The sequence below is a fragment of the Bombina bombina genome, chromosome 12 (assembly GCF_027579735.1).
Source record: "Bombina bombina isolate aBomBom1 chromosome 12, aBomBom1.pri, whole genome shotgun sequence".
Classification (NCBI taxonomy): Eukaryota; Metazoa; Chordata; class Amphibia; order Anura; family Bombinatoridae; genus Bombina; species Bombina bombina.
This window is the reverse complement of record NC_069510.1, coordinates 36284861-36297038: the sequence shown is the minus strand read 5'-3', so window position 1 is coordinate 36297038 and position 12178 is coordinate 36284861. Positions and strand designations below refer to the sequence as shown.

The 12178-nt window shown below is 36.6% G+C and overlaps 1 protein-coding gene across 1 annotated transcript in view; it reads left to right on the top strand.

Moving 5' to 3' along the window:
* LOC128643189 (ficolin-2-like) overlaps positions 1–12178 on the top strand; it is a 56731-nt gene that overhangs the window by 27446 nt on the left and 17107 nt on the right. The window contains exons 4-5 of the mRNA XM_053696163.1: positions 1176–1208; positions 11059–11186. Of these exons, the coding sequence (XP_053552138.1) occupies positions 1176–1208; positions 11059–11186 (161 nt within the window). The remainder of the gene's footprint in view (positions 1–1175; positions 1209–11058; positions 11187–12178) is intronic.

Sequence of the window (12178 nt, the reverse complement as noted above, 5' to 3'; positions counted from 1 at the left end):
CTCAAGGACCCGGCTTCAGGGAGGAGGAGATGTGCAGCGATGACATCATCGCCTTACATTTAGAGGAACCGCCGGATCCTTGGCAACCGCCAGAGCATCCTAGGCAACGAGCAGAGAGGGAGTGTTGCGTCCCTGGCAACAGCCATGGTGGCGTGACAATATACATATATATTTTTAATTTAGTGCCCAATGCTGCGTGTTCACATTGCACCTAATGAGTGGAGTGCAAATATCATGCTCGCAAGATTTTGTGCTTCACTCGTAATCTAGGCTTTAATTTACCAGGCTCCGAAATTATATCAATATCAAAATCTAATACTGGTTAAAGGGACACAAAACCTATTTTTTTCTTTCATTATTCAGATAGAGAATAGAATTTTAAATAACTTTCCAATTTATTTCTATTATCTAATGTGCTATGTTATCTTTGTATCCTTTGTGAAAAGTATACCTAGTTAGGCTCAGAAGATGCTTATTGGTGGCTTCATATGCATACTTCTTGCTATTGGTTTTCAGCTAGCTCCCAGTAGTGCATTGCTGATCCTTCAACAAAGGATACCAAGAGAACAGAAGTACATTGGAAAGTTGTTTAAATTGTATGATCTATCTGAATCAGGAAAAAATAATGTTGAGTTTCATATCCCTTTAACATTCATTGGATAATACTGAATACACTAAAATATAGAAAATATTAAAGGGACACTGAACCCAACTTGTTTCTTTTGTGATTCAGATAGAGCAGGCAATTTTAAGCAACTTTCTAATTTACTCCTATTATTCATTTTTCTTCGTTCTCTTGCTATCTTTATTTGAAAAAGAAAGCATCTAAGCTAAGGAGCCAGGCAATTTTTGGTTTAGTACCCTGGACAGCACTTGTTTATTGGTGGGTGAATATATCCACCAATCAGCAAGAACAACCCAGGTTGTTCACCAAAAATGGGCTGACATCTAAACTTACATTATTGCTTTTCAAATAAGGATACCAAGAGAATGAAAAAATTGATAATAGGAGTAAATTAGAAAGTTGCTTAAAATTGCCTGCTCTATCTGAATCACAAAAGAAATAAGTTGGGTTCAGTTTCCCTTTAACCTTCGATGCAATGCAGCTTAATAAGATGCAGGTATATTGTAATCTAAGCCAAACTCGCTAATATGTTTTGTTTTTTTACCAACAGGAGAAAAAGGAGACAGCGGCGCATCCCTGTATGGTGAGTGTCACAGTGAAGCAAACTAAAGGATTTGATAAAACCCAGAAAACACTTTTTAACGTATTAATGATTAACTCAAAAGGTTTCAATGTAACACTGGTTATTGCTTAACACACTGAAATGACCTCATCGTACTGAATGACAATGTCACCGAACAGATACAAAAGCTATCTGCTTGATTCATTCAAATAAAAATCAGATTGAGGTTCCCATTGGAGCCTATGAAAGAGTGCTCTCGTGAGTGCAATGCTTCTGTGCAAAGCGTACGTGAGGTTGCATTTGCATTGCACATAACTTGAAATACCGGTGCACATTTGCGTTGCCTGGTATTACGAAGTGGAGCGCATATATCACTTTTGCAAAAGTGATATTTTGCACTCCACTTGTAATCTAGCACTAAATTATATATATAAGTAAAAAGAACATTTTCTTCTATGTGAAGAACATTGGAATGTAAAATATTCATAACTCACTTCAGGTGTTGTGCTGTTGGTCTAATGCGTGTCGGGTTAGAGGGTAAGAGATGTGTTAAGTTTTTTAACAGCACGCTCCATTGAAGTCTAGGAGAAGAAGATAACGCAGTCGCAATATCCGAAGTCCTTAAGTTAGCACTCATCGGGTTTCGCTAGTGTACAAACATAATTTTTAACTTGTAATACGAGTGCTTACTTCTAGCTAAGTTTGTGCACCAGCGGAAAACAAATGAGCGCACCACTTGTAATCTAGCCAACCGTCATGAATGTGATTGGACTTTGTGTTCCCAAAGGCTCAATCTCAATTGAAAGACATTTTTACCAAGGCGAGTTTGCTTTTAAAAACCTTTTCACAAAGTCACATTGTTATTTTCTTTGCAGCTACAATATTGAAATGGAGCAATGTCACATTTTACTCTTTTAGCGCTGTTAAAATCCAATTTTATACGATGACAAAAGTCCTAATAGAAATTTTCTTGTTTTCAGATGTAGATCACGACAAACCAGAAAATGGTGCTGTAAAATCACTAATTGTAAATACTGGGGAAAAAAGCAATACTTTTAAAATATTAAACGTGACAATAAAGTTACTGAGCAAACTTGTCTCCAATATGTCTATCAGGAAAAGATACAAATGACATTCATTATGTTTAGCAGTGATGGGTATGGATTACAATAGGTTAATATAACACCTCTAAATGAGCATGAACAAAGGAGTTAATTCATAAGAACTGAACTGAAACCTTAAGAGGTATAAAAGGACCATTGTATATGTCAGTCTTAAGTGGTTTACCAGTTTCGATCCTGATAACAAGTAATTAACACATCAAATCACGTTTTCATTTTTTTTTTTTTAAAAAAAACACATACGCAGCTGTGTGCTATTAAAACCGTATTGGATTGTGATCACTCAAAAAAACATGCTGACCAATTTGAGTAAATTGCCAATACATTGTGATTAACCTAAGAGTCTGCAAACATGATTTGACCCTTTTTGGTTAGTGTGCTTACCTGGGACTATTATGTGTTTATTGCACATACATCCTGTATCTAAATATGGTTAGCTCTGCAGTCACTTACTTTTAGTTACTTGATGTATCACCATAGACTTCACTATAAATACAATGGTCCTGGTCCTTTGGATGGCTGATATAATTTTATGATGGATTATTGAGATGTAGAAGTAAAAAACAAAAGAGCGCCTCATAGTGTAGATTGTTCAGGGAGTATATATGAAAATAATGCAATCCCAATTGGGTAACTCACATTAGGAGCACTGGATCCAGCATTTAATAATTAAAATAAAGTTCTTTTTTGTATCCAAAAATGAAAATTTATAGACAATTCTTGCGGGTGTAACTAGTAGAAGTAAAGGAAAGCATGAAACTAGACGTGCACAGCGAAAAAAAATTGTTTCGGTTCGTTTCGGACCGATTCTAATTTTTTCAAATTTCGTTTCAGATCGATTCAAATTTGGATACATTCGAATGTATTCGTTTCGGTTTCATTTGGATTCAAATACATTTGGATGTATTCGGATGTATTTGTTTCCGATTCGATTAGTAAATTCGGAAGATCGGTATGTGTTATGTTGATTCAGATGGTTCCAAGTTACACAAACTGAATTATTTCACTGTTCTATCTCACTAAATCTCACTACATTTAATTTTTATACTGAATTGTGATTAGTCCATGGCAATTCGAATGTAACGAATAAATCTGAACTAATTCAGAATTATTTGTTACAAATGCATTCGGATTAGTTTAGTTTGTTGCTAGAGTAATTCGGAAATTTGAATTGTTCTAATCTCTGAATTTGGCGAATTCATCTGAATTTCGATTCAGAACAAAACAAAATACACATGTCTACATGAAACACAGCTGACGCATTTCAGCTAACACTGTACTCCTAGCCATTTGTTAAAACCACCATACTTTCTGTCCTTTAAAAGAACCGCCTGCATTCATATTCGGTAATAGCTTATTACGTGCCAAGTTAACCCTAACCTGTTCACACCATTACTAGCATTACCAACTGACATATCTCACAAAAAGTGGAATTGCTTAATATGTTATACAGATTATAAACATTCAATTATACACATTATGTAGTAATCTGGCTTCAGATTGACATTTGTCCCAGTGATATTTAATTAAATAATCACTGGTCTTGCTAAGATAACTTTAACAGCCTGAGACTTTAAAACTCCTTATCATAAGGGAACAATATGAAAATAATAGAGAACTTCACATAATCAAACCTTCTTGTTTATTAATTTGCTAGTTACCTGGCTAAAAATATATATGGAATAACCAGATTGATACTGGCTTTTTCACAGTAACACAGATATCAGCAAACATACTCTAAAGCTGTTAAGGATTAGAAATATCCCCATTTATGCTTATTCATTCCTGTTGTTCAAATCCAAAGGTAAAAATCCCATTTCTGGAAAGTGATATCTGAAAACTGAAATAATATTCTAATGCACAGTGTCTAATTTGTATTTGCTAGAACTCTTTAACTTGCTTATATTTGTTTTTAATTTTATTCTTGTTATTGTTACTTGTAAATTGTTGTAACCTCCAGTGAGAGTTGTTTATGTCCCATATCTACCAAAAATGTATGAGGTCATATTCTAAGTTTAGTCCATTTGGTACCCTTGACTTCAGTTTAAAAATCCAAAATATTTCTCTTTTCGCTAGTAGTTTATCTCTGTTTCCAACACTTTTTCAATAACTGTCAATTTAAAACTATCTGCATCTTTGTAATGGATATTTAAAAGTCTCTAATCAAGGGTGTTGTAGAGGCACCAATTCTAATATCTGAGAGGTATTTCTTAATTTGTGTTCTGATCTCATGGGTCGTTAAACCCACATATTGTAAATCACATTCCACGCATGTAATTAAATAAATAACAAGTGTAGATCGACAATTAAGGCATAACATTTTTTGAAACCGCTCTCTGGTTATTGTAGAACTGAACCGTTCTCCTGTCTCCACTTTTTAACAGGCCACACAAGAGGAATAATTGCACCAATATGTACTATTAAAACGTAGCCATGAACAGCCACTAGGTTCCGTATTGTGTAATCTTGTGGAGATACCATATTACCCATTGATTTGTTCTTTATATAAGTATATATACATCCCTCTTGAACAGTATAAACAAAATCATCATCTGCTGCTAACATTGTAAAATGTTTTCGTATGATCTGACAAATCATCAAATATTGTTGTGAGTAGATAGTTATAAAAGTTACCCCATTAAAAGGGATCATTTTGTCTATGCTCTCTTTCTATGTAGCACGCTATTTCTGTCCCCCATGTTCACCAAATGTTTTGCTTTCTGAATGATCGCATATTTAAATCCTCGCTCTCTAAGCAGTTCAGCTAAAAGTGCTGCTCGATTCTAATAGGTATTTTCATTAGAATGATTTTGTTTAAGGTGTATACTCCAGTTTCCAACAAATTACCTGGGGTACCTCAATGTGTAATATCAAGGAAATTGATGTTTATGTTAGCTAAATTCAAAGGTGAAGCTAATGCCCACAGCATTGTCATTCAAAAATTCAATGAACTTATGAAGATCTACCTCATCACCTCTCTAAATAAATAAGAAGCCATTTATAAAAGCCTAAACCAGACTATTTCATGTTATTAGGTATTCCAATCGCCAAAAGATGTGGGACAGCTCCCATAAACAAGTTGGCATAGGAGGGGGCAAACTTTGCCCACATGGCTGTCCCACATTTCTGGGGACTGAAATCCCCCCAAATTGAAAGAAATTATGCATTAACAGAAACTCTGTTACTCTTACTGCATAGACAACATAATCCTTATCTTGGCTATAGAACTTATTCCTAAAGTACTTTATAGCCTCTAGGCCTTTATTGTGTGGTATTGTGGACTAAAGCAATCTCACATCCACTGTTAACCATGTGTAGTTATCTTTCCGGGTTACATTTGAAATCAGGTTCAGGACAAGTTTTGCATCCAAAATGTAGCTCCATAGGGTACTCATCATAGGTTGTAAAATAGAATCTAACCACTCAGACAAATTCTCCAACAATGAGCCAGCTTCACTGACAATTGTTCCCTTGATATCTAGAAGGGCTTTATGAACTTTGGGTAAGTGGTTAAAAACTGGGGTAAATGGATATTGTATTAACAAAAAAATCCCTAGTGTTTTGATCCATATAAACTAGTTTTACTCCATCATCCACTAGGGAGGCCAATTTTCTCTGGAAAATCTTGGTAGGATCACCTGTCAGTTTTATGAAATCATGTTCATTGTTCAGCTGTCTGAGTGACTCTTTTACAAAATCTGACCTATTCATAACAACAACCAAGCCACCTTTATCTGCAGCCTGTATAACAATCATTTTGCGGTTACTTAGCCCATGCCAGGCTTCCTTTTCTTTTTTGGATAAATTATTCTTGTGATCACTATGTGAAATATAGGACATATCTTTGAGGTCTCTTTATACACTCCTTTGGAACTTCTCAAGAATGAGACCCCTATTTTGTATGGGGTAAAAAGTATAATTAGGTTTTAAGTGGGGTAAACCGGGCTCAAACTCCCTGCTCCCCCCCTTTTCATCTTGTAGCGACTCCAAAGTTCTTACACCACACATTTCCTGGAAATCTGCGCCATCTACATCCCCCAAGGTTCCTTTGTCAGAGTATTTCTTGCAGCATTGTAATTACTTTCAGAATGATTATGCTGTAAGTAAAGATTGCGTAAGGGCAGGTTTCTAACTATCCTGTTGACATCTAATAAAGTCTGGAATAAATTAGTTAGCTGTAGATACAAATGTTAATCCTAGGCTTAAAACCTTTGTTTCGTTCTCATTGAGGGGTAATTTGAAAGATTGATAACACTTAATTTCTGTAAAGTGTTGGTTTTTGCCCCTTCTTCAAGGGGTAACAAATCTACTGTCATTGTTGTTTGTGTGGACCTCGGTCTATTTCTCCCCTCTTCGGGTATATTTTGAGGAAGGTAAAAAATCTTTTCCAATAGTGCTCTCTCTGTTTCACTTGAAACTCTAATGGTATCTCCTCTTTCCATTGCCTCCTCCCTATACCTAGATGGTTTAATTATGGCATGAGAGATACTCTTTAATATTGGAACCAATCTATTAGGACCTTTTTATTGTCTCACAACTAATGCTCTCTGTTCCGCTATATATTCTGTATCTGGTTCTTCGCCTCCTGAAGCAGAACCCTCATCTATCAACTCTGCTTCACTTTCATAGAGATTAACCCTTTTGTTTCTATTACATCTGTTTCTGCTCCTATTTCTCTGTCTATTGTGAAGAAGGTCTTCCCTGATTTGCTCTTTCTTTAGTATGAAACAATCTTTTCTATTCCACATAGAGGGGCCGATTTATCACGGCCCGAATGGGCCCCATTGTAACTGTTTCCGCGCAAGCCTTCAGGCTTGCCGGAATCAGGAGTTAAGAAGCAGCAGTTTTAAGATCACTGCTCCTTAACTCGTCCGCCAGCTCTGAGGCAGCGGACAGCAATCCGCACCATCGTATACGATCTGGTTGATTGATAATCTGCAGGGGGCAGCATTGCACAAGCAGTTCACCAGACAGCGTATGCTATTGGCATTTAGCGATGCAGGGCGGACATGATTCACTATAGAGAATCATATCCGCCCGGGGTATGATAAATCTACCCCATAGTCTATGATCTCAAGCCAAAGGGACTTAGCCTCTGCTATTCTATCCTGTACAATTTTATCAAATCTGGAATAATTTGGTTCTGAACTGTGCTTATTTAACTCATCTTGCACTAATATTATCTTATTTCCTAATTAATGAAAACATTTTTGATTATGTAAAGTTTTCTATTGTTTTCATATTGTTCCCCTATGATAAGGAGTTTCTAGGTCTCAGGATGTTATATAATATGTATAATTGGGATGGGAGAATTTTTCTAAAAATTCGAAATTTAAAACGAATTTTGATGCATTCGTTCGAATCGAATTTCAAATGTTTATATAACATTCTAACATTCTATTTTTGAATTTTTGTTTTTGAATTTTTCAATAAAATTCGAAAATATTTATTAGAATAATAGAATGTTTAGCTATGAATTCATTCAATTTCGAAATGTAATCTTCTAATTCGAAAGTGACATTCGAATTTGAGTGTCACATTTGAATACAAAATAGTATTTCTAGTCTAATACTGTGTTTTTTAAATGTAATATTCAAATTCAAATGTCACAATTTGAATGTCACATTCGAATTCGAAATAGTATTTCTAGTTTACAACTGTTTTTAATAAATGTAATATTAGAATTTCTAGTCTAATACTCGGCTAGATTATGAGTTGTGCGTTAGGGTTAAAAAGCAGCGTTAAGAGGTCCTAACGCTGCTTTTTAACGCCCGCTGGTATTACGAGTCTTGAAATGACAGGTGTACCGCTCACTTTTTTGGTCAGTCTCGAACATACTGCAAATCCACTTACGTCAATTGCGTATCCTATATTTTCTATGGGACTTGCATTACGCCGGTATTACGAGTCTGACCAAAAGTGAGCGGTAGACCCTCTCCTGTCAAGAATGATACCGCATTTAAAAGTCAGTAGTTAAGAGTTTTATGGGCTAACGCTGTAACATAAAACTCTTAACTAAAGTGCTAAAAAGTACACTAACACCCATAAACTACCTATTAACCCCTAAACCGAGGCCCCCCCACATCGCAAACTCTAAATAAAAATGTTTAACCCTTAATTGCCGCCACTATAAAAAATATATTAAACCCTAAACCGCCGCCCTCCCGCATCGCTAACACTAGTTACATTTTATTAACCCCTAATCTGCCGCCCCCAACGTCGTCGCAACTATATTAAAGATATTAACCCCTAAATCTAAGTCTAACCCTAACACCAATCAGCCAATAGAATGCGAGCTCAATCCTGTTGGCTGATTGGATCAGCCAATAGGATTCAACTTCAATCCTATTGGCTGATTGCATCAGCCAATAGGATTTTTTCTACCTTAATTCCGATTGGCTGATAGAATTCTATCAGCCAATCGGAATTTAAGGGATGCCATCTTTGATGATGTCATTTAAAGGAACCTTCATTCTTCAGTTGGACTTCGTTGGAAGAGGATGCTCCGTGTCGGATGTCTTGAAAATGGAGCCGCTCCGCGCCGGATGGATGAAGATAGAAGATGCCGCCTGGATGAAGACTTCTGCCCGTCTGGAGGACCTCTTCTGGCCGGCTTGGATGAAGACTTCTGCCCGTCTGGAGGACCACTTCGGCCAACTTCGTGGAGGACTTCGGCCCGGCTGGGTGAAGACTTATCAAGGTAGGGTGATCTTCAAGGGGTTAGTGTTAGGTTAGGGGGTAAAAGAGCTTATTACTTTGGGACAATGCCCCGCAAAAGGCCCTTTTAAAGGCTATTTGTAATTTAGTATAGGGCAGGGCTTTTTATTATTTTGGGGTGCTTTTTTATTTTATTAGGGGGATTAGATTAGGTGTAATTAGTTTTAAAAAATTGTAATTATTTTATTATTTTCGGTAATTTAGTATTTGTTTTTTTTCATACTTTAGATAATTGTTTTAAATTGTATTTAACTGTATTTAGTTTAGGTAATTAATTTAATTATACTGTAGTGTTAGCTGTAATTGTAACTTAGGTTAGGATTTATTTTACAGGTAAATTTGAATTTATTTTAACTAGGTAGCTATTAAATAGTTAATAACTATTTAATAACTATTGTACCTAGTTAAAATAAATACAAAGTTGCCTGTAAAATAAAAATAAACCCTAAGATAGATACAATGTAATAGGTAAGTATTTAGTTTTAAATAGGAATAATTTAGTTAATGATTATTATTTTATTTAGATTTAATTAAATTATATGTAAGTTAGGGGGGTGTTAGGGTTAGACTTAGGTTTAGGGGTTAATAACTTTAATATAGTGGTGGCTACGTTGGGGGCGGCAGATTAGGGGTTAATAAGTGTAGGTAGGTTGCGGCGACATTGGCGGCAGATTAGGGGTTAATAAATATAATAAAAGTGTCGGCAATGTTGGGGGCAGCAGATTAGGGGTTCATAACTATAATGTAGGTGGCGGCGGTGTCCGGAGCGGCAGATTAGGGGTTAATAATATTATGCAGGTGTTGGTGATGTCGGGGGCGGCAGATTAGTGGTTAATAAGTGTAAGATTAGGGGTGTTTAGACTCGGGGTTCATGTTAGGGTGTTAGGTGTAGACATAACTTTTATTTTCCCATAGGAATCAATGGGGCTGCGTTAGGAGCTTTACGCTGCTTTTTTGCAGGTGTTAAGTTTTTTTTTCAGCTGGTTCTCCCCCATTGATTCCTATGGGGAAATCATGCACGAGCACGTTTTACCAGCTCCCCACTACCGTAAGCAGCGCTGGTATTGAGGTGAGATGTGGAGCAAAATTTTGCTCTCCGCTCACTTTTCTGAGGCTAACGCCGGGTTTGTAAAAACCCGTAATACCAGCGTTGTCTGTAGGTGAGCAGTGAGGGAAAACTGCTCGTTAGCACCGCACAGCCTTACCAACAAAACTCGTAATCTAGGTGACTGTGTTTTATAAATTTAATATTCTAATTCGAATGTCACATTTGAATCGGAAATAGTATTTCTAGTCTACAATTGTGTTTTATAAATGTAATATTCAAATGTGAATGTGACATTGGAAAACTATAAATAACATTCGATAATAGAATTTTTAATATTCGTTCTTATCAACATTCTATTATGTAAATTGAATTTCTACAATAACATTCGTTCTAACATTTGAATTTGAATATAAACACATTCACAATTCCACTCTTTGTGAGAAATGTCAGTTGGTAATGCTAGTAATGTGCCGACTAACCTGAAAGAGGATGCAGAAGTCATTATAGAAAGCGTGTGTAGTGTGGCCAGTATTGCCACCCCTGAGCGATAATTAATTGATCTGAGGACCGGGATAGTCTGGACGGACCGCAGTAGCAGCCAGTGTGATCCACAAGTCAGGTGGTGAAGTTTCAAGTAAGTGCCGGTCCTTGTGCATATCACACTACGCCTTTTGAGTTTATACAAGCACATTTGATTTAAGACCTCCTCAAGGCTCATATTTAAGATATAGAAACTAACAATCAAGACTTAATTTGGAGTGTGTTATCATCTCTGCGCCACCTTTAGTTTGTTGGATTTAACAGTCTCCAGCTGACTGACACCTCTGGTATCTGCTTCTAAATCACAAACACAACTTAAAAGCATTAAAAAACATGCAACGTGTTTCTCAGCTAAAATAAAGCTGTTTCACCAGGCAACTATTATTGAGATATACATTAGTTTACTGTAGATACATATATCATGTTTCTTATTTTTATCTCCTAGCTGCAAGGAACTGTAAGGAGCTTCTGGATCAGGGAGAGGTCCTAAGTGACTGGTACACAATATACCCAGATGGCGAGCGACCCCTGAAGGTGCTGTGTGATATGCACACCGACGGAGGAGGCTGGATTGTGAGTATTGAGCCGTTTGCTAATGAGAAGAGCATTTTTTTAATATGCCCCTAGGCTTAGAAGTGCAGTCATAATATATTCTACATTAGCACTGAATTCCTGGTGCGTGAGTCCTCATAAATATGTAGGTAAATAGAAACATGCACACTTGTTTAAGCAAATACCTATATATATTATATTCATTTTACAGTAGCGACCATTATCTCATTGTTCAATCTATTCTTAAATCTATTTCTTTAAAATGTTAAAGTGAATGTAAATTTTCATGCTAAAAATTTGATTAAAAACAGGGGCACTTTAATTCATCAAAATTTACATTTCACTCGTCGTGAAAAAATACTTACCTTTTAAACTTGACAGCCGCTCCAGCTTCTCCCATTCGTCGCAAAGCCATCCTCCAATCACGGCTTCCCCCCCCCCCCGGGGGGAATCAGTGTCTGATTTGAAGCCGGGATTAGAGGAAGCCGGATTCCTCATTTTAGACCCAGGAAGAGGCTTTGCGACGGGCGGAGGAAGCTGGAGCGGCCGTCAAAATTAAAAGGTAAGTATTTTTTCACAACACAAGTGAAATGTAAATTTTGATGAATTAAAGTGCCCCTGTTTTTAATCGAATTTTTAAAAACCGGGCACTTTAGCATCAAAATTTACATTTACTTTAACCCTTACATATATTTTTACTTGTATAAGTATTACATTTATAATCTTATAGTAGTAGCTAGTGCTACAATTATGAGCCAGCAGTAAAGTTGCCAGCTATCCTCCATAAAAATATAGACTAACTGGGGGTGATGACCTGTATGTGGGGTCACACAATTGCCCTTCTTCAAAGCTCTACCTGAGGCCACACCTTGACTGCCAGTAATCACAGCAGTGATTTGACTACTTTTCATCTCAAGTAACTCTCACAGAGCAACGTTTTTACACCCTCATAATTACCAGTAACCCCCCACCACACACACACACAAAGCAGTGATTTTACCCCAGTGGCAACA